The sequence below is a fragment of the Perca flavescens genome, chromosome 18, assembly GCF_004354835.1.
Source record: "Perca flavescens isolate YP-PL-M2 chromosome 18, PFLA_1.0, whole genome shotgun sequence".
Lineage (NCBI taxonomy): Eukaryota > Metazoa > Chordata > Actinopteri > Perciformes > Percidae > Perca > Perca flavescens.
Window position 1 is genome coordinate 1061989 of NC_041348.1, and position 23916 is coordinate 1085904.

General features: G+C 43.1%; 1 protein-coding gene across 5 annotated transcripts in view; it reads right to left on the minus strand.

Moving 5' to 3' along the window:
• Positions 1–23916, minus strand: part of epha7 (eph receptor A7) — a 94235-nt gene that overhangs the window by 68022 nt on the left and 2297 nt on the right. For all 5 annotated transcript variants that reach the window (XM_028604777.1, XM_028604775.1, XM_028604774.1 and 2 more), the window contains exons 3-4: positions 22841–23510; positions 2730–2885 (exon numbers count right to left, since the gene is read on the minus strand). In XM_028604777.1, coding sequence (XP_028460578.1) covers positions 2730–2885; positions 22841–23510 — 826 coding nt within the window. The remainder of the gene's footprint in view (positions 1–2729; positions 2886–22840; positions 23511–23916) is intronic.

Genomic DNA, 23916 nt, shown 5'->3' on the forward strand with positions numbered 1-23916 from the left:
CGACAGAAGTTTGCAAATTTCGTGGACTCTACAGTTAGACATTTTTGTATTTTCTTATGTTTGTTTCAGAAACCTCATCAACACGCCATTGCTCGCTGTGAATTCTCCAATGACCTGCTCTATTCACACATTCGGACATTACACAGACTCGGTACTAGGGAGCTAGCAGGGTAAAGACCGTTTGATGTCCACTCCAACTGATTAGGACATTTGCATTCTCACATACAGTGCACATTACAGTGCATAAAGACACCATCATTAGGAGACCTGACACAGAGCAGAAGGAATCTCACCCCAAACAGCAAACAAACATGTTCACTGCAGAGGTTCAGTAATGTTTACTTCTTCTTTTACATTTGAGATAAACCCACATGCTAAATGTACTGTCAGTTACACAGCAATACAGATATACAGTACATCCGTGGAAAGTGTGCTAACATTACCAGCTACCAACGGCCACCATTAGCTACTGGTCATACCAGAGCAAATACTGTAAGGCTGGGTGTACTCAAGTGATGTGCTTATTGCTTATAAACTCAACTTTTCATTTATAAGTGGAAGAATGTGGCAAATTCTTTAAATGACAAGTGATAATGATGCCTGCAAACTGTTTAAAAGGAAACCAAAGTGACATGTGTGTCACACGGGTTGCTATACTTTAACATGTAGTCAATCAATGTACAGTGTAGTATATTAGGCACTGTTTGAATGGAAACGGGGGCACTAATGAGTCACTCACATGCGATGGGATTCCAGGGCAGCATTTCATAGTGGTGTCATATTAACAACATTTCTACCCAATGTTCAGCTGGTTCATGCAAACAGGAAATGGCCATGACCGGATTCACAGACTAAGGGGGCCCAGGGCAAACACTATTGATCCCCAACCAGCAGTAAAGGATTCATTACTTTATTTATGTGTTGTTGGTGCTGTAGCCAGAGCTGTCACACCATGGCCCACTCTTTATTTCTGCTGCACAATTGTGTTCATGAACACTACTAAAATGTGATTTTGGTCCCAATACCAGCATTTAAAAACATCGGTTTTCCTGAGTGGACATGCTATATGCTCAAAACATGATTACAACAAGTACATAGTATGTGACAGAGCTCAGAAAGTGAATTGTGCAGCTTTTGTGGAGAATGTAAATCTAACTGACTGTAGCTAAAGGCAAAAAGGAAATGGCTGACTCTCTGGCCGGTCCACTAGCTCATGGACAGAGGGAGCAGTTTGAGACGGACATAAATACTGAGCACATTTCTTCCAAATGCTTATAGCATGGAGAGGAACAACCCACTATCTAACCCACTGTTTTAATTAAAATATGATCATCCTGATTCAATATTTTCACTTGTATAATAAACCTACACCCAGCAGAAACATTATTTTCCCACAAAAGTGGAATGAAAGGTTCTGAGAAAACCTTCCGAAGCTTGTGCCAAATAATGAATGACTGAAGAACACACTATTGATGACATCACCACACCTGTGCACTGTGCCACAGCAATGTGTTGTGGTTTTGGGGCAGGCAGAGGCAAAGCTGCTTTACAGACGCCTATAAATGACAAAGAATCATTTTTATAGGATATTTACAACATTAAATCCAAACTCCTATCTCTCTGTTTCTCTGATTTAATGCATGAACAAGCCACTGCAGCGCTCGTAACATTGTACTATGTGCATAATATCTCACCACACACACACACACACACACACACACACACACACACACACACACACACACACACACACACACACACACACACACACACACACACACACACACACACACACACACACACACTAGAGATTCTGACTTGGCCTACTTTGTGTGTTCAGGGAAAAAGCGGCACTACTCAGGATGTGAACCAGGCATGCTGATTTTCCTGCATAATTATGCATACCTGTTTTTTTTCTTGTTTTTAACAGAAAATGGTACAACATAAATTACCACAATATTAAATGTTGATTTATCTTCATACTACTCTATCTAAATAGATGTGTTAAAAAAAAGAAAAGCAAGCGGAGGGTGTTTAGCAGCCAGAAGCCTGCGGGCCTATCCAGGAGTCTTGTGATACATTATCAGTGGAATGAAGGCACACAGATAAGGTGCAGAGATTATGTTAACGCGGGCTGTTTACCTCCAGAGATAAAAAGCAGAGTGCTAACATGGCCCTGCTGGGGTGGGACACTCCCCGTGCACAGTAGCCGAAAGCAGCAGGTAAAAAAACGAACAAAAAAAAACCCATCCAGGAGCACCTTGAATTAAACTTGTTTGAGAATGGATTTGGAGCTAAATTAGCCCCGCCCTTCAGACTGAATCCCCCCCCCCCGGACTGTGTAAATAAGCCATCAATGGCTGTCACATAATGGTTACACTGGCCAGGACAAATGAAGACGCAGGGTGCTGCCTGGGCTGCCGCTGCCGACTGTAATTGCAATCTTTCAGACGGGAAATGGCAAATTGCTCCTCTCATCATTAGCAAGCAGCTAAGACAGAAAACAGACATGCAAGCCTGCAAACATAATTATAATGACACACTGCGAGGCAGAGAGGAAACGCTATGGAACACATCTGGGGCTTTTCACGAGACCACTGGAGACGGACTGAACAGGTCTGCCGAGGCTCTGCACTGGGCTTCTTCCCCTCGCATGCGTGGCTGTTTAAATTCAGATCCCATCGAGTGATGTGCGCCGTGTTTACCTAGCAACGGCACGGCAGACTTACTTGTGCAGGCCACAGACGGAGGGTCGGAGAGGGCTCGGTAGTAGCCGTCCTCGCAGTCACAGCGCCAGGAGCCCTCGCGGTCGTTCAAGCTGTGCGCCGGACAGCGAGAGCACTGGAGGTCCTGGGAGGAAGACTTGTAGAAACCTCGACCACACGCTGCACAAGGACGACAACAAAACAACAGAATAAGGCCGGGGCGGTGAAAGACAGAAACAGCCTGAACAATATCGTCTAAACCTGCTCTACAACCATTGTTGTGAAACAAAAAAAATCTTGCATAAAGCAACGAGGATTTTGTCTTCTTCAGGGAATTTTCTCTGTTGCCATCAAGACGTCGTCAGATTTGACCTGCTATTAAAACTAATCACTTTTATCCCTTCTGCAATTTGACTTTTAAATGGATAAAATCTATTTTTTGAGTATTATGTATCTACTCTCTAGGGTTTAGACCTAGATTTAGGGCTGTGTGCTGTTATGTATGTGTGTGTTGTCTGGAGCTGTTCTTCACTAACTGCCCCTTTGTAGAATTAATAAAGTTGTTGAATTGAATTGAACAAAGAGGACAAAGACAAAAAGTTAGAAACCCTATTTGCACATACAGTATTATGTGGGGATATCATATCATTTATCAGTTACCCCCACTGCTCATAAAATGATTCAGTGATCAGTTTTATAATTTGTCATGTTTTTTGAAAACTGAAAAAGATGACCCATTAAAATAATGAACTGATGAGTGATTTTCCCTTTAAAATTCTCAGATGTTTGATTCATTATTGTTATGTATTATTATATTATTATATAACAATTGTTATAAGTAAAAATATACAACATATTACCAAAAAACAAGCTAAGAAAAAAAAAGCAAAATGATGTTTCTTCTTCCCTCATGTCCCATTAATCATCTTGCAGAGGAAAATGTTCATCACCGTTTTGATAAACCAGAGTGGTCTGGTGGCGAGGTGAGAAAACAACAAATTCGCCAATATTCATTTCAACATAAGCCCTTTCCAGTTTTTGATAAGGATCCCACAAATTGTGACAAAGACATGTACTATGCAGTACCTAAGCTGTCAGTAAAGGGTTAATACGCCCATGCCGGTATCAAAACATTTCAATGACAGCTACCCTACCCTCCACCAGAAACTCAAGAGATCTAGCTGAGATTGTCAGCGAGGTTTTAAGCCCGGTTCACACGGCGAGCTGTTCTCCGATGATCTCAGCAGTCATTACTAATCCCAGAAAGCCTCCAGGTGATATTAGTCCTGTGCAAACACAGTCTGCAAGAGTCGTCACTTAAAGCCTGGATTCCCATCATGTAGAGGGCATGACAGAACAAAGCGTTGTGTATTTGACTCAACCTCCCCCCGCCCCCCCCAGGCATCAAGCACCCTGAGCCACCAAAACCAGGGTTTCACCAAGTCAAATTTAAAGCTTTTAAAGACCATTATGAATGATATTTAAGACCTTTATCACAACACCAACTGAGCCCTAACTTTCAAGCCAAGTACTTGCCCAGAGCTGAAGAATAAAATCGGTTTTATGTTTGTGGTACAATCTGAAAGAGACTTGCGCCAATAACACCAAAGCTGATTGGCTGCAATAGAAGTTACATGTTGGTCTAATTTGGAGTTATAATACAGCAAAATTATATTTGGACTAGCGACAGAAAGAACTACAACCCCACGGAATAATAAAAAAAGAGCATTAGAGGTAACGTTGCATGGACATAGGAGAATTAAAAAAAATATAAGACCTAGAACACAATACTTTTTTTTTTAGGTAAAATAAAAAATTTGGGATTTGTTTAAGACCCTGCGGAAACCCTGAAAATGCATAGCAACTGTCATGTGGAGGCATCTGCCCGGGACAAACTGCAGCCTGTCACTCCTGGAGGTAAATAACCAGGCTATTTTTATTCTGATGAGTCCTTGGGTCAGTAAAGAGGTCCGACGTGTTTATAACGAGTCCTATCTCCGAGAGGAAACATTCTCCAGTGGAGCGAAGAGATAAGCAGACGTATCAAGCACAAGCACACGGATCATTTCAACATTTTACCTTTGACCGAGGCGGTAAACAAACCTGATAGACTCGTGAGAAAGAAGGCTCATCGCTGTCTGTGTGCTGACTTTTAACAAACAACACTCATACGCCCAAATTATTCACCCAGCCAACATTTTTCGAAAGTTACAAATGCAGGGTTTTTCCTACATAGAGGAATTTTGCCCCCCACCAGTGCCAAAATGATAAGAATTAAGAATTAATATAGGAGCGCTAATCTCAGTTTTATCGCCAGAGTCAGGCGGTAGCGGACTCTCCCGGTGTTTTTTTTAACGGTAGTATTTAACAGCGGGGGCTGTAGCTCAGTCCGTAGGGAATTGGGCTTCAAGTCCCAGTACAGACCAAATTATGGAGTGTGGATTGGTAGCTGGAGAGATGCCAGTTCACCTCCTGGGCACTGCCAATGTGCTATTGAGCAAGGCACCGTACCCCCCACCAACCGCTCATGGCGCTGGTCCAGCACTGGCAGCACACTCACTCGGACATCTCTCCATTTGTGCATGAATAGGTCCTGAGCATGTGTGTGTATTTCAGGCCTGTGTGTAGTGATTTCTAACAAATTGTAATTTCCCCACAGGGGATCAATAAAAAGTCAAATTAAAAAATCAAACTACTTTTTTAACCACTTTTGTTAATTGGGGTTTCATTTACTCGTAATTTACGTAATAGACATTTTTGTGTATCACATTGTCAGAAATTAGAGGACTATGCATAGCTTTCTGTCAAATGAGGTAACAAAGACTCATTCTGGGTTCTATTTTAACGATCTAAGCGCATGGCGTAAAGCGCCTGGCGCAGGTGCTTTTAGGGCGTGTCCAAATCCACTTTTGCTAGTTTGAGGATTGGAGGATTTGCTGAGCAGGAAGGAGAAGAAACGGATCTGATCATGAGTGAAGTGAAAACGCGCGAGCAGATCGTATATGGCACGAGCACTATGCCACCAAAACTCCACAAGGTGAAGCAGGCGTGAGAGATGGCGTGAAATGCTGCGTTACTGACTCCAGACCAGGTTTTTGTTGGTCAATGGCGCAATCACTTCCCGCTGCCTCAAGATAGCAATACGCCCAGAATGCACCTGAACACACTTACTTCCTGTAAGACCAGCACGCCCATGGGCTACAGATGGGCGCAGGTGCATTTGCTATTTAAACCACGTGGGCGCTGGACGGGAAACTGACAACTGGGTCGGTCTTAAACTAGCAAAGAGACTTGTGTTGCGCTGCGCAGGGTGCAGGATAGGGCCCTCTGAGTCAAGAAAAACCCTGAAATGATTCCCAGTAATGGCAAAGCCACCAATGCAAATACCTCACTGTGAATCCCATGCACGTGTCATGTTAATATTTAAACTCCAGTAAAGAGTCAAATGGAGGTGTGGGCCTCGCTGTGGACCAATCCACAGTGACCGGCTGGGAGAGCAAAGCAGAGCTAAGCCTGGTGAAAAGCTGCAATCCAGGCCGCATGATTTCTTAAATCTGCAAGAAATCTATACTGCTGTGAATAGCTCTGCATACAGACTATCGTATTATACAAAAAAATGCATTTTTCATGAGCCACTGGGGGAAATGAGCAATGGCTGTCATACTAGGTCTCCCCCATTACAGATGTGGGTTCTGCTATTTCTTTATTTCCTTTTTCTTGTATTGGCCACCAGCTCCTGTGACAGGTCCGGAATGGGAAGGATAGAGGCATCTTGAGTGTTTGTGTTTGGCCACTTCCAGAGCGGCATTAAGAGGAGGGCTCAGGGTATCCCCATTTCAGCTACATGAAAGCCCTGTCATTCTCCATTTATCGCGCTGCCACAGCCTCGTGAAAAAATAGACCCTAAGACATGATTTAATCTCTAATCTTTCTTCACCGTTTCCGAGCCGGTAATTGAAAACAGAGGCGCGAGGAGGCTGCGAGCGAGCGGCAGGTCTCCAATGCTGACCAGGCGAAACATATACACCGAGTCTACAAGCGCTGACTCCTCACATTTAGCTGCTTTTTACTGTACGTTCACTTCTGATGAGCGGTAACACTTGACAAGGAGCAAAGAAAACCTGTGTATCTGATACGCAGTGTAAACACTCCCCCCACGGATGGGGATAATGACAGCGAAGGGCTTCTCCCACAGGTTGAAGGGTTCTCCATCCTGTTTAAGAACACGCTTTTCTCCCACCATGCCGTGCTGTTTAAACACTCTGATAAGCCAGCGTGTCTGTTTGCCTTTGGGTTTCTGAGAGCTCATCTGCTGGGTGGCCTGTGTGCGGAGGGCGGGGGGGGAGCCCTGCAAGGGCGGAGGCCATCTCCCACCACGCTTACCTCTCCTTAATTTCCTTTGGGATAAATAAAGTATCTCTATCTATCTATCTATCTATCTATCTATCTATCTATCTGACATACAACAGCATCCACAGGCCAGATTAAGACGAGCACATACATTTACTGGATCATTTATTACCACTTACCTCCTATTTCCATAGCTAGAGATAGATAGACTCCGAAATGAATCCATAAAATAACAGAGAAAGTTCTGGCAGCTCATTACCCGGACTTTGTCTCATAATTAAAAACCGAAATGTTGTGTGGAGCTAAAGTAAAAGTACAGAGCATTCTCGGTCATTTAAAATTCTCTTGATTTTCAATTCAATTCAATGTTATTGTCATTGACACAATGTAATGATTTGTCATGGATCATGTACCCAAATATTACTCTCACACCAAGAGAGGCCTTTTTTACAGATTTATCTACAAGTTATGTATCTAAATGGGCCGTTCCTGGGCAGGTAGGCACACGTTAGCTAAACATGAATGTCATTTTCAACAGTTTCACTGCAGAGGCATATTACTACCATCAGATCAGAATGCATTTCTTGCAAAGCACATGCAGGTCGTGGCGTAGTATCAGAAGTAGCTTTATACATCAGAGGGTTTTTCCTCCATAGAGGAATTTTTGGCAACCCCCCAAAACAAGTTTTAGCCAGCCCCAAAAGAAAATCACCAGCACCAAAATGATAACAATTGAGAATAAAAATAGGAATTCAAATCCTCTCCAAATGTGTTTAAGAGCAATTTACCAAACAACTGTCTAACAAGCAGAACATAAACTTGAATATGAGATCTAACCTCAGTTTTATGGTCCAGAGTCAGCCTGTAACAGATTCTCACGTTGATTTATTTAAATATTAATATTTCTTTTGTTAATTGGGGTTTTATTTACTAAAGCATAATATCCTTTTTGTTTATCAAATTGTCAGAAATAACAGGTAACTGCATAGATTTCTGTCAAATAAGGAAATACAGACTCAGTGCCTTTACTGCTCATGCTTCCTGCCTTATGTAGTATTTTGGTTATAGAACTTTAATGTGACCCAGATAATATAATAACACAAATACACAGTCTATTAAGTAAACATTTTCTGCTATGAACGTGTATAGGCTCAAGTGGCAAAAACAATTTAAATAATATATAAAAAATATATAGTCTGACCAATAATCACTTATATAATTACAATTTGGCATATCTAAACAAAATCAACAATTACCAGTCAAACCTCTTAGGACCTTAGCTAATGGTAGCAATTAAATGTGGTTAAACAAAGAAATCGCAATTATGTAAAAAAATAAAAATAAAATAAAAAGACACTTAGACAATTTAGTAAGAATTGTTTCTCGCCCCATAAGACTTGTTGCCATGTCGCCATGTTTCTCAACCTATGAAATGACTTTCATTTCTATCAGTTATGGTACCACTGAATGTACCAAACTGCAATAATAGCAGCCCTAGTTTTAATAAACTGGACTTTAAGTCAGGCTCACCCCAGTTCATTTTCCATAATTTTCCCAGCAAAATCATATGTGTTTCTCAGTGCGTCCGACTGGGTTTGGCACCCGGAAATGTTTACAGAAGCAACAAGGCAGCAAACGAGGCCTCAAAAATCCAATCCCTGTATGACACAGGCAACTAAGTGCTTCTGCAGCTCTCCCCACCACTGGAAGTGCATTGAGTGACAAGTACAAACACAGCCGTCCCGGCCCAGCATTCCTGTCCCACAGCGGCAGCACAACGCACACTGACTCTCTGCTGGCCACTTTCCCTTCCCGGCACCAGAGGCCGAAGAGACACCCTGAGTCTGAGACACGGAGATGGGATGATAGCGAGTGAGAGGCTCTTTGTCAACTCTCCCCTGAGTGGAAAAAAATCTACAAGAGCAATTACACCAAGTCTCATCCAGTAGCCTTCTAAACTGACAAAATGAGTGACACCTTACTGGCAAAACACTGACTCACCAACATGTTAAAACACTGTACAAAGCCCCGGACTCTTCCCTGCTTTACTACATTTGTAAGGTTGTATTAGAGTGACTCGTTGAAAAAAAAAAAAAAGGGCCCATTTTCAAGGGCGGAACTTTGGGTTCAACATTGGGGGGTTGAGATTGCCAACTCTCTAGGGAGGCCCCGGGACATGTCTGCATGGACTGAGAAAAGCGACAAAATCATCGGAAAAAAACTTCAAAAAGAAAAGTGAAAAAGGTGACAAGAAAAAAAATGTCGGTAAAAGCGACAAAAACTTTTTTGATTACCCCCCCATCCACCCCATAAATTACGCCTAAGCCCATTTCTGTAAGTCTGGCCCTTTTCTGGCGTAGATAAAGGAAGGCTAATGGTTTGTGTTTGTTGAAACGAGCTCCGCGGCAGACACAACACAAGTCGGCTTATTGACAACGCTGAGAGAAATGAGTCAGTCCTTAGAGAAGGGAGGGGTTGAGGTTAGGCAGAGAGGGGAAAAGTACAAGTCCTACATTCCAGCCAGCTCCTCGGCAGGCTACAGAGCCAGCATCTGTAATTTCTCTTCCAGTGGTCAAGCACTTTCATTCAGTGATGTGTGTGTGTGTGTGGGGGGGGTTTAAACAGAGAGAGGAATAGAAGGCGGAGAAAAGGAGCGATCCTCCGAGTAGTGGGATAGAGATAATCAAACTCTCCTGTGACTATAGTGTCTCAATCACAGCACACACTGGCCCCAAGAATAAAACAAAGTCTCCTTATCTTATGCAGACACGCATACACACACACAAAAAGGGGGGAAACAGATTTCTCTATTTTTCTAAGATCTCGGTTTATTTCTTTTCCCTTCCGAGCTGAGCTTCTTAACATTCTTGAATTTCATCCAATTTGTCTCACGCTTTGTCAGTGTCATGACACTCTGGGTGACGGACAGAGAGGGAGGGGGGCGATGACTCCTTATGCGACAGCCTGACATATCTCTTCCTGGCCAAAATAGAAAATAATTATTTCCCTTGTCTGGGGGGGTGGGTGGGGTGACGCCATGGCACTTGGTTGTGCCTTTTGCCGACAGATGGGATTCCACATTTGCCCTTTTTCATTTTCTGTGCAGTTTTCTGGCTTTCTATGTACTTCCTGAGGCTGGTTAGTAAAGTCAAAAGCAAACAGAAATACGTCGTTGGCATCAATAACCAAAAACCGTTACGTATCGAACCTGATCAAATCACATTCAGTATTTTCAGGCGGAAAATACGGTTAAGTTTAGGAAACAAAAAGTGAGCGTTATGCCACAACGAAAGTTGAGTTTAGGCACCGAAACGACTAGTTAAGTTTAGGAAAAAGGTCGAGGTTTGGATTAAAACACCCCCAAGGAACACACATTTCCCGGGTGAAAGTCTTTAGTTTTCCCCGGGAAGCGAACTCCGCTTTCTGGCTTGAAAGTCCTGTTAACACCCATCCATCCACCCCGACCGAGCCGCAGCCTTCCATATAGCGCACACAGCAAAAAAGAACATGGAAATCATACGAATTATAGTGCTTAACTTTTCGTAGCTTTTCAAACACATGGTTCATGAGAACAGGCTACATGGGTAGATGTGGTCGTATATGTTGGGCTACAAAGATATTGAAGCGGACCCTCATGAGCAGATGAAAAATGTACACTTTGGGACTTGTGGCTATGTGAATGTGGAAAGTAAAGTATGGAATCAGTATTGCGTTGGTGCCGGAATCCTGTCTTAGAAACTAGAAACTGATCTTCCTTGCATGCTTACAACCCACAAATCCAATCACGGTCACAACCCTTTATTACTACTGAGCACGGAGCTGGTCAGCTGGTCCAAACAGGGCAGCTGGGATATTGAGTTTCTCCCCATTTGTCTCAATATTGCTGACTTAAAGTGAGCTGCACTGTGGGAATGTGGGAGATTCCCTCACTTTTTTTGTGCAGACCAACAGAGCCAGGCTGAGAGTGACTAGTGTGGGACCTTCTGTCTCCACAGTCCCCCCCCCCCCCCCCTTCTCCAGCTGCCCTCCCGTCCGGCCTGATTATGTGTTAAATCCGCCCGTGTGTCAGGATGGATGTGGAAAGAATGCGCGCGGAAGGGAGCCAAGCGGGGCGGTGGAGACCCGGAGAGAGCAGCCTGGAGATAGCACCCCATTAGAGTGATAAAAGAGGCAGAGGGAGGAGAGCAGCCGACAGGACCAACATGCAGGCCCCCGCCGCTGATGAATGCCAGGTGGAACGGGTCAAGCGTGATAAAGAAAACTGTTTATTTTCTTATTTGAAAAAAAAAAAAAAGCCATTGCTTTCCATAAAGCGCTCGCCGTGGCTGCTGCCGCTCCGATAGGGAAATGTCTTTCAGAATATCAACTGTAAACACAGGCCTGGTACGATGGGAGCCTGTCGCCTGTGGTTAATACCAGTAGGTTTCCTCCCACTGTCTTTTCTTTTGGATACATGATTCTGACATCCAATGCTGAGCAGGCCTCTATGCATACCTCTGAACAGAACTGCGTATCCTTTGAAATGTTCCGATATCTGTTTTATCGATATTCTGGTGCTGACTACAGAGCGTTTTAGCACTGATTTTGATTTTGCGATACCGTATGACGATTTTTTTCTAGCTGAGCAATATCCAGTTGGTGAGAAATAGCTGTTGGTGAGCCTTTACTTTAGACTATTTAAATTAACAAAAAATATATATATATTTCTTTCATTTAACAAAATGCAGACCATGCAGAGCAGGCGACCCCCCGGGCCCTCAGACCTCCAGGGGAGCCAGAAAGCTCCAGATTTACTGTGTCAACTAGTTTGTGCTAATTTGGGAATTCAAATAAATTAAATTTATTTCATAGTGTCAAATCATAACAGAAGTTATCTCAGGATGGAGTAGGTCTAGACCGCACTCTATATAATATGTGATATGCACATTGAAGCACAATTAGGATGACCAGACATCTCGAAATTATTCGAAAGTTAGACTAAACCTAAGTTTCGATTAGTTATAGCATAATAAAACATTAAATAGTGATCATATTTTTTTTATGTTGCCCACAGGTGGCACTGTTATGTCCGTAGTCTACGTGAATTATGTTGTAGTAGTTTTTAGCCGTGTACAGTAGTGCTGCTAATTGATCAACAACTACGCATAGCAGCGCCGCGTAGCTTGTTGAGTTAAAACTTGTGGAGGGAAATTAAACCATCCATCACTGACATGGAGCACAGTGTCCCGGGACATCCAGCCTAAAATCGAAACAGTTGCTGCAGGTACCGAGAGGAGAGGGGAGGGAAATACCTGTGGATCATTGCTGCCGCACGAGAAGTCTGCAGGAAATACTTTGGTGGCTCAAACGAAGGGAATCAGATATACACTTTAGTGTTGAGTTTTGACTTTAACATGTTTTTGTTACTTTTCAAATGTAATATACTGGAGGCCACGCCCACTGGGGCAACAAGCCTTTTTCTCCCTAAAACTTGTGGGATCGCTTCTATTACACTGCAATCCATTGTTAATACTGTCATAAACATTCTCTGTCAGCGATTTCAAAATGCCCCGTGCCGAGCTGGATGTTCATACAGCCACGAAATGCTATTTCAAAAACCCAACTCCTTGCTTCATGTTTTTCGGTTTTACTTTCAGGCCATGCGATTAGGACCATGTCTGTGCATTACGACTATAGAGAAGGATGTCAGTAACTCACACAGAGCTTATTTCCTATGCATTATGTAGCCTGGGGCCAATGTGTGTTGCTCTGATTAGATGTGACTTATGTTCTTTGCCTCAATAAATAGGCTAGTAGACTTTGAAGTGGACATTCATCAGGCTCTGTTTACTGGCATTTTATGCATGCTAGACTATGGCTGCATCTCTTTTATGGACTAAACCCTGTGGTGTTTTCCCCTACAATGTAACAGGCAGTACATCTTGTGAGTAATTTCAGAGCAACACAGGCAGGGAAAACAAATCAGAGCCGTGTGTATTTCTTCCACCTAAAAAGCCAAAGGACAGCTCAATTGATCTCATCTTGCAGGTGATGTGCGGACCTTTGTAGCTGAAAAGGTTTTTGTAGAAATCATGTGCACCTTGAAGGAAGACATGAGTTATTTATTAAGCCGCTGCAGTGCCGGCTGACATTTTAAACTGTATTCAGAGTATTCTAATATGCTTCAGCATTCTTGTGGTTTATACTTTTGAATTTTTCATATTCAAACACTGGTTTTAGTCTGATCATAGGAGCAACAAAGGAAGCTGCGAGTGTTTCCTGCGGGTACGTTGCTGCTCTATAAAGAAAGAGATGCTCGGCGGTGGAGTTTTTCGCCGGCAGACATCTTAATCTCCCACTTGTGAGAGGCGAGGCGCCTATCCAGCTCTGGGAAACAGTGGCAGATCACACAAAGAAAAAGAACTGAAGCTGTGCTGAAAATCTCTTCACGGGACAGAGATAGAGTTTCAATGTCAAACTCCTTTCCAAACAAGTTCATTTCGAACACCAGCGCCTCCCGCTTCGGAGGAATAAGGTAACCTCGGACATGACTACAATAAAGCCAAAAAAGAAGTCAGATGAAAAGGACATGACTTTAAACAGATAAAGAATCGGATGTCATATTGTGCCGGTTCCTCCCTTCACCCCACACATACTTGGAATGGCTGTATCTGGCTGCTGCTACACTGCACACATACAGACAAGCAACCCATTCATCCGAGGTACCTGTGCTTAGCGGGAGATAAGTAGCTTTCCATGGGAAACAAAGAGAAGATTAGCATTCCCTTACAGCGTGTTGGAGGGCGTGCAGCTTTGCCCTCTGAGTGGGGAACACTGAAGGAAGTGGCTGCTTGGTTGTTCACAGCACAGATCAAAGCCACACACTGATTAAGTTATACTAAAATTGAAGCTAATGCTCCTGCTACGGTGCTAAGTCAGGCTACAGCCACTCCAAAGTTTAACTTTAAAGTGGGACAGTTTGGAATGAAAAGGCAAACAAACACTTTATCAGCTCCAAGTCCAGAATACCATCACTTGCAGTATATACATACATACATATATACTATATATATTATATAGGAAAATGTAGTTATATATATATATATATAACTACATTTTCCTATAAGTAACATTTACAATGCAGGACTTTTCCAGTGTGGTATTAGTACTTTTACTGAAGTAAAAGATCTGTATACTTCCCCCGCTGGTATTTTCTCACTTAACTTAGAAAGTATTGAGAGACAGGCCAGAGTTGGTTTTGGTCTTTTCATGTGGTAACAGAATAATGTCAATCTCATTTACACTTCCATTTTGAGGATACTGTACATCTTACACTTGGACCATCAAACAAAAGGCAGCTACAAAGGCTTTGACTGAAATATAAAGGAGGAAGTAATATGATCTCACTAAAGACAACTGATTCATGTGCATTAGAATGACAGCAATTAAAATTGCAAACAATAAACAGGAACACCTGTTTTCTCTTTCAGCTCTCCTGCTGATTTACTGCATGGATTCGGAGGTGGAAAATAGATGGCATTTTAAAAATTAAAGCCATTACAACAGTGAGTGTTCAGCCTCTCACTGGGCCGGAGCACGAGCTGTATGTCGAGTCTGTCCACAGTCCTCTTAAGAGCTCTCTGCTTGTTTAAGCTATCATGCGCAGTGAGCTTTTTGAAATGGATTCTCGGTGACATGGAAAATGTCCCTTTCTAATCGCCTTTTGTTTAGTTCATTTAACTCACATGAAAACAGCCGAGAGGGCCCTTAAGGCCAGCCAGGCGGCTACCTTTAATGGATCAAGTGGTCAGCTGTGCTAAAAAGACACCGCCGATGAGGGGAGGACTCTGCATTCAGGGGATGAAAGCAGCGGGTCCAAAGGTCTGGCCCATCCAGAGCCCCCTGCAGCACCGGCCAAATCGCCACTGGAAATGTCCCCAGTCAGCAACTGAGCATTATCTCTGAATTTTGCCAATGCCTACTAACCCTACTAACCCCCCCGTCCCCCTCTATCCCTAGATCTGCAAAAGAAAGGAATGGAACAATGTCAAACTGTCTGCTGGTCTCTGCTGTGGCCTGGTCCCCGTTGGGACAAACAAAGACACCAGCTTGGCCTCAGATGCCCATGATCTGGACTGCTCTTAAAGGGTCCGTTCACCCAAATGTAAAAAAGTAATTTACCTTTAGTAGTGTCAAGCTATGCAGATATTCTAGATGGGTAGATGGAGAATGAGTCATTTCCATTATCTGGCAACTTGTAATGGGCATTTGTTGCTATTTTCTGACATTTTATAGACCAAACCGTTAATCAAATGGTGTAGAAAAATCACTGGAAGGTGATTACATGATTAAAATCATAATTAGATGTTCCCTAAAGTAATTATAAGCCCTCTGGTTATGCAAACATTGGATACCTCCTGTTTTGCCAAGTTGTCTTCATTTGAACACTAAATCTCTGGAAGAAACAGCAGAATTTCCTGCAACATCCTCAGCACATTTCAAGTGCTGCTTCCTCTGCTTTGGATGTAGGTGGAGAAAAGTTATGTAACAAGTTATTGATTCTCCTCTTAAAGGGAGATTGAAGTAAAGAGCCAGTGGTCTGGAGCATCCCAGAGGAGCAGCTCCACTGACAACAGGGCCATCCCTGCTGCCAGACCCCAGGCCCAGCCACATATCACTTTCACCTTAATGCCACGGGGACCCAACACAGAACACCAGAGACATTGTCTTCTGACATGGAGTTCGCCTGTCTGATCACATCCCTCTCAAGCAGTCAGCAGCCAAGCAATTGCAAAAAAGACATCTGTGCCACAGTTTGGATAGCTAAAAAGGGCAACAGCTTAGAATTGCGAGAGGTATGGAAGCGAGGATCGATGGAGATGTCTAAACCTGTTAGTGCAAGTGGAGATGGGGGGAGGGGATTCTTTTGTGATGCAGGGAGAGGGGGCCGGAGAGGTGACTCTTCTGGCGATCAGGGGTCAACTGCTGCGATCATCCATCTTCCGTCTTGACAGTGTCCTGTCAGCCGGGGCGCTCAGGTTACTAAACACAACAGGCAGGCCTCCATTGTGGCGCTGCGCTGGTCTGCAGCCATGTGTAAATGAAGTTAATATTCCCTGACCTTATGCATGGTCACATGCGGACCCCTGCGTCACCTTGGAAATAACGCTATCTGAGGCAAAGTTGCACGGGGGTCAACAAAGTCTCTTACCAGTATAGCCGGTCATGTGCCTTTGTTTGTGTGAGAATGAGGACTGTTTACTCAGATTCTGTCTATTCATGTGATGCAGCGTAGGGGCCTCAAATTTGGACAGGGGCAGGTCAGATTCCAAGACCTGGATACTGATTAGTCATCACTCCCCTGTTTTTTTTTCATGCTGAAATGAAATAGCATTTAGTGGTTGGGACAATTTGCATCTAAAATAGCACCCTTTTATAAATATTTTAGAAATAACTATGTCCAAGCAGAACAAACACACACATACTTCTGAAATCAGCACAAAGAACTCTACCCAGAAATTTCAGCAAACTCTGATTTGCAATTGAGGGTAAACGTCAATAAATCTGCATAAAAATCCTCAAAAACATTTGCTCCTTACTGCAAATATTACAAAAAATATCATCAAATGTAGACTTTTTTCAGTATCAAAAGTAATCCAGTTGATTATTATCTTGCAGCAATTTTTTGAAAAGGACTAAGGCAAAGAAACTCCTATCTACATGGTCTTAAGGCCTTGCATCACTCTCCTCTTTCCATTCACGGATGTTGTCCTGTGTTGAAAACCTTTCGCAAACAATTTCAAATTGCGTAAAACTTCCTCGAAATTAAATGGACTGTATTTATATTGCGCTTTTCTATTAACATAGTACAGGAAGCATTCACCATTCACACACATTCAGACACTGCGGCCAACCTTCTGATTGGTAGTGGACCGCTCTACCATCTGAGCTACAGCCGCCCTGGTACCACTGACATGCCAACTGGTGATGTTTCTGAGTAGATAATAAATTCTGAAAATAACAAGGTATGGCATGCCTGGATACATAGTAACAATACAATGAGCCTGTAAATAAAAGGAAGTGATAACTGAGCACAAACAGCCTACAGCTCAAGAGTTAAGAGTAACAAACTAAGTTTACAAAATTGTGCATGGCTTAGCTCCTCCCCTTCTATCCGGTTTCTTTACATCACAAATGTTCTACCAGCAGAGTGACTAGAGGTGCAGCTAGGGGGGAATGCACAATCCCACTGAGAAATACTGCATTCAGCCAGGCAGCACATCAGTGGAATACAGTACTACAATCAATAAGAGAGACCCCATCATATCACTCATTTAAGTCTAATGCAAAAAAAGGCTAGTCACAAGCCAAAGATGTCAACATTGATCCTTTTATTTTTTTTATTTTAATTTATTTTGTATTCATTTTGTATGTCTGGTTTATAGGCTATATTGGTGTTTTTTTAAAACTACAATGAAACGTGATTTTAGTTGTTGTATACAAGACAAGAATGTAATGTGATTTTATCTAGTGCACATGTATTTATATTTGTATTTAATGTCATGCTCATGTTAGGATGCCTATCATGGCTTTTAAGGGAGCCTATTGTAACATGTGGCCAGGGACTGCAGATGACAACTAGCCTTTTGGCTAATTATGGCATATTTACAGAAATGTTTATTAATATGCACTGTCCCCGACAAATAAAGATTCAATTAAATGAAATTAAACAAACCAAAAGGTTACTAGTATTCATTAAATACTCGCATGGGATTTGTTTTTGATGCTCCTAATAGTGTTTTCTCAACAAGGTTTGTGCACCGACAGAGTCGAGTGGACCGAGCTTTTCCATTGGCTGTTTGATATTCATGTATGCATGAGTCAGTAGCTTATCAGCAGAGGTGAGACACAAACCCATTAGCAGTGACCAGACACCGGCAGCCTCACTTCTCGCTGCCTAGATCCTGTGTTTTTAGATCCATCTTTACCTCAGTGGGATATCTATAAACCTGGAAACCAGTTGGAGCCAATAATTAGTCGGGACAGGGCTTTTGTTTTCTTGCCTTTTGTTTCAGCATATGCCTGGATGGGTTTCGTGTGAATGTAACTTTGAGACAAGTGTTTACCAAGGCAAACGACTTTGTGAATGGAAGTTTGTTATTTCTTTTTTGCATGTAAAATGAGCCTTTTGTATTTCATCTGACACGTTGACAGGGAAGCCGGATCCTACAGAAAGCACTGCGGGCACCAGCTCAAGCAAAAAAAAAAGAAAAACACTTCTTCTTGCTTTTACATCTCATTTGGAAGTGTATATTTAAAAGAGGGCACTATGATGGGGAAGTCAAATAAATACTTTTTATTACAGCTTGCCAAAATCACGATTTGAAACACTCGGCCTTCCCTTAATGTTCTGAGGAAGTTCCTGTGGTTTAGTTTTTAGTAATGAGAAAAGATTAGATCAGACCAGAAGAAGTGCACAGTGATATCTTCTGATCATAAAGACAACTCGACATCTCCCTTTGTTATTGTAATTTGAAAAGCCATTGTTCTCTCTGCTGCAGAAACTTGCTATTAAAATCACGAGTACTTTGTTTTGTCCACTACATACAGCATATAGAGCACCGAAACAATGTAGGAAATCACTAAGGTGAAGACAATTCAAGCTACTTTTCGGTCAGGGGGTGCAGCAAGGAAGGGAATAATTATGCTTTATCACAAAATACAGACTCAACAAGTACAAACTCTTGAAATACTGAACATTCAAATCAGAGATATGTGATCCAGAACGAAAATGATTGTTAGTTGGAACCCTAATAATTCCTAACACCCAAATAAAACTCAGTAATAAACAGGTTTAGATAATTATTTAAATAATCTATGATATTTTCTGAGCAACTTTTCAAATGTGAATATTTTCCGTTTTTCTTGGTTGGACCAAATAATGCATTCCGAGAAGTCGTTTTTTGGGAAATGTCACTATTTGCTAAACCAAACAATTTATTGGTTTATCAAGACAATAGTTGATATATTAATCAATAATGAAATCAATGTCAAACTGAAGCTGCACAATTGTGTTTTTTTTAATTGTTTAGTCTGTGAAATGTCAGAAAATAATAATAAAAAAATATCCATCACCAGAACCCAAGCAGATGTCTTCAAAAGTCTGATGGTATAAAACAGAGAAAAGCAGCAAATCCAACATTCCAGAGAATGTAACCATAGGGTGTTTGCATTTTACTTAATATATATATATATGACTTAAAAGGATTTATCTAAACAAATCTCACGTCTCAGAGTCCTCCTCTAAGTGATCAGTTGTAGGGTACTGACATCTGTATTGGTGTTAGCATCCTGAGCAGAGAATAGCACATCTGTGCATCTGCGTGCTACCTGCCAGGCCCGAGACAACGCAGGGGAAGAGCCCTGGGCTGTGGAAGAATGCTACTATTCACAGGAAGCAGACACTGGCAGTGACAGGATGAGTCCCATCCATCACCAATTTATTTCAATCCTGAGTGATTTAGGTCCATTTGGGTCTCTTGTGGATTCGGCGCACACTTGTCATTTGCATAATTAAGCTCTGGAGCAGTTTGTAAAAAGACATCCATTTGGTGCATTAAATTCACACCTTATCAATCAGGGGAGCATCAAGATGTATGAGGACCTGCTGACTCTTGGCTTCCTGGCTTCATTTGAAATGCTAAATGCAGTTTTTTCTGCAGGGCCTGGAGCTGGGCCTGGCTGCCCTGGCCGCCTGCTGGCTTCCATACACGTTAGCTGTCATGGTCAGCCCCCAACTGCTCAGTCCCTTCCCTCGGGGGGCTCAATCATCAATCAGTCTCCAACTAACTTCTGTCCAACTCCCTGACAGTCAAGATGGATGGTGCCAGCGTCTACAGGATGCCGTATCCTCTCATTAATTATCTTGTTAGCATGCAGCGATAGCAGCGAGATAGAACCCGTTTTATCTGTTTTCCACCCAGATAGAGGCCTCTCCCTTTTCTGGTCGAGGGTCAACAGTTAATCATTTCTCAGCCACTGGTTACTTAGTACCACAATGATGTGATGTGTCAAAATCGGACAACATACATTCCCGGGATTGAGCAAAACAAAGACGCCAATGTCCTCCCACAAGGGCCCTCTCTCTGTCTAAACGACTCGGTGGCTCCACCGCCACCAGTAGCCAGCGCTAAACAAGACCAGCGGATGAATGGGAGGCTATTTTCACAACACGCACTTGCGCAGGCTGCGGGGACACTTCAACTGGCCTTTTTCAACACCCATTACACTGAGAGCAGTGAACGCAGCAGGCGGAGAAGAAGAGTGACATTTACTGCCAAAGATTGCCACACAAAGAGTTAAAGAGAGACAGAGGGGGGGGGCATAGGGCTGAAAGACAAGGGGTCCCTCTTCGCTGACGGTGATGAATGAGTGGATCACAACACATTTCGGGGGAGGCCTTTGCAGCCACAGAGGGGGCTCCTCAAGTGACATGACTGACAGCTCACTCCACCTGCACCCGCCCTCCGGCTGAATATTTTACTCGGCGGCCATGTTATAATCATAGCACACTACAGATACTGGACAAAGCCAGTGAAGGACTGTCTCAAGGCATCAGCATGCTTCAAAAGATTCAACGGCATCTGAAACTCTCTGCCGCCACACCTCTCCAATGTTGGAATTTGGGAGGCTGATTCTGACAAGTCCATTTGATTTCCAAAATGATTCCATGAGAACATGTAGATGAAATCGACAGCAAATATGTTTGAACAGTTCAATGCAAATGTGCTAAAATGTGCCGGATAGTATAACAGCATCTGAAACCTGCTCTCCAATGATGTAATCAGGGGGTTTGCCATAACCTTTGTAACTTTCCCAAACCGACAGTCTGACAATTATACCCACTGAAAGTAGGATGGGTTGGAACTAATGTCTCAAGTTCCCTTTTTATATTTCCCACATTTTATGTAGAAACGAGTGCAACACCAAGAATAAAATTGTGCACTGTTACCCCAATTTGTGCAATTCATCTCCCCACTCTCGATGACTCGTTTGCCCATTAAAAACCCAGCCCTTAGATATGTTCGGACCACAGTTTGCACGAACGAGTTAGTGTGAAGCATCCTGAACCCTTAATACTACAGGTGCAGCATCAGCCTGGGGCACCATTATAAAGATGTACTTTCACACTACTAAGACAAGCTAGTCCGAGGTCCAAATGCCAGGGTTCCACATTTTTAACGGTCACAGCCACTTGGACTTATTGCTCTGCTGTTCAGCTGATAGAAAACACTGTGAACAGCTTTTAGATTGTGCTCGGGGAAACTACTGAATGGACAATTTAATGTCAGTGGAGCTGCTGAACAAAGTGCTGATGGTGCACTGTGATTCTCATTTTATTTAGATTAACTACCCCTTAATACAAAGGCTCTGCATGCCTCAGTGGAGATAAAGCTCATAAAGGTACAGTGTCAAGACTGGAATTTGATCCACATACACTTGATGGAGCCTTTTTCCTCCACACTGCGGTCTACATCTAGCTATTTGTTTGAGTTGAAACGTGAACACATTAATTAACAGAGTGATGCAACAGTCCCCCGTTTTGAGGGCTTTGCACCAAGACATAATAAGCAAAGGTAGCTGAAATGACCGGAGCTGTTGGTTGTAATGCTGCAATCGCTCTCCCTGAGGAAATAAATTGTGGGATTTTTTTTTTCTACCAAAGGGCACAAGTGGATCTTACATCTATGCATATTAAAACAACAGGAACAATAAAGAGAAGCTCTGTGGGCTTGAATCAGCGATAGCCCGCTAACATTAGAGACATAGCACAACTTGAGGCGGGTTGCGCTGCTCTAAATTACATGGGCTAATACATTTCATTAACACACCTCCCTCAGTGGGTTCCCTAATGGATGACAGCATGGCATAAAAGCTTGTCTGCCAGGGACACTAATTTGCTCTTAGACACATTCCATTCAATTATTACTGGCTGCTGCTCCTCATAAGCTGCTTAGATTGAGGTTGCCCCAAAAAAAGAAAAAAAAAACCTTGGCTCACCAGTCAGGCCACTTCAGTTGTGTGACCTAAGTCACCCCCTTTCAACCCATCGTGATTTTTTTATCTTTGGAGTCAGGTGCCCACTGAAAATAATCCTCACAGAAAGCCCGTTATTGTTAATTGTGCGGCAGGATCCAGCACCACAACAAGGCAAAAACCGAGCCACGGCGAGGCTGTGTTTGCCCTTCCTGTTAGGCTTCTTCATAAATATCCTGAGGCCTAAATGCCACAGTGCGACGGCTATTTGTTTCCCCTCTCTGTCAGGGTCATTAGGCCCGGCTAGAACGATACTGAGAGACTGGCCGGACTGCCTCTAGACCTGTGTATTCTGCTAGTGATTGTCTTGGATCGTTGCCAGTAAGAAAGACAGAATCAGCAGAGTTATTATTTAATCCCTGTGTCAACAGAATCATGGCTATAAAGAGCCACAGATTTCAATTATTACACTGAGCATGTTTGGCCTCAACACGTTATCCATCTTTACTGCTGTCAAATCAGCTGCTTTCATCCCATTTGCCAACAGAACTTTTCAGCCAGCGATGCCTAAAATTATCATTTACCTGCTTTGCATAATCAAATCACAAATACTCTCCAGTTTATTGTGTTTTTCTCTTGGCACACCTCACGTTCCAGGATGCCCCTGACTGATTGCTAAAGATTATTTTAAGAATAAAAACTCTGTGAATTCTAATTACTAAATGAAATCACTCCTTAAAATATGTTTTGTGGCAATAAAAGGTACTCACGTTCACATGCGTCTCCTTTCTGATGAAATCCAGCTTTGCATATACATTTCCCAATGGGCACGAGCCATTCCCCTTCGGCACTGCAGTGCATCTTGGGAGAGTTGTCGGCCTCCTCCTCGGCGTCGCTCACGCACATGCCCTCGACCTCCACCAGCGAGGAGAACTCTGATCCCGTCACCGTGTCCGGGAACGTGGCCAGGTTCTCGATGATGGACCAACACTTCTTGTAATAGACTTTGACAGAGACCAGGGCGATGCACGCCCCGACGTCCTGGAAGGCCAGGTAGAAGCCCCGCCGGGACAGGGGGCCGATGATGCGCACTTCTGTATTCAGCTTCATCTTCCTCTCGCCCAGGTCGCCCTGGGTGAAGCTTTCATCTGCGGCGATCGTGTCAATTTTCACATACTGGTTCTCGCGCAGGCTCCTGCCCACCTCCGAATCTGTTTCCTGGTAATACAGGTTGAATGTCTCCTTGCATGTGCCCACCACTCCGGGTAGGCTGTTACAATCCCTCAAGGTGAACTTCAGTTCCACAAAAATTCTCTGGGCATTGCCCTTCTCTATCCAGTTAGTCCGAAGCCAGTTATTCTGATTGGGCTCCATGACTTGGCAAACCTGGTATGTGCGAATGGGAGTGTAGTTCTCATCCAAGCCGCTGATCTCTTCCCACTGAAACAAGCAGACAGACCATGGACAAAGCCATTAACAGGGTTTCCCCCAGAAAAGTTGTTAGGCCCTGGTGGCAAGTGTCTCTTTTTTTGACGAGGGCCCGGCTGGGGCCAGTCCCAGACTGATGGCAGCATTAATGTAGAGTCCAATAGTTTCAGTGATAACAGAATCATGGACAGAATCGCAAAATTAAGAATTTAAAAAAGCTATAAGACAGATTCCATAGGGCCCTACATTAAGTGAGTGCTAAAAGCTAAAGCCCCACTCTGTAACTGTAGTTTAAAAAAAGTCTTAAAAATACATGAAAAAATATTTCCCATTGGTTTAGGCCTAGTGGGGGTCAATTTCGGCCTTGCAATACACTGGGGGAACCCTGATTAGAGACGTCACCATGTGGAACTAAGAT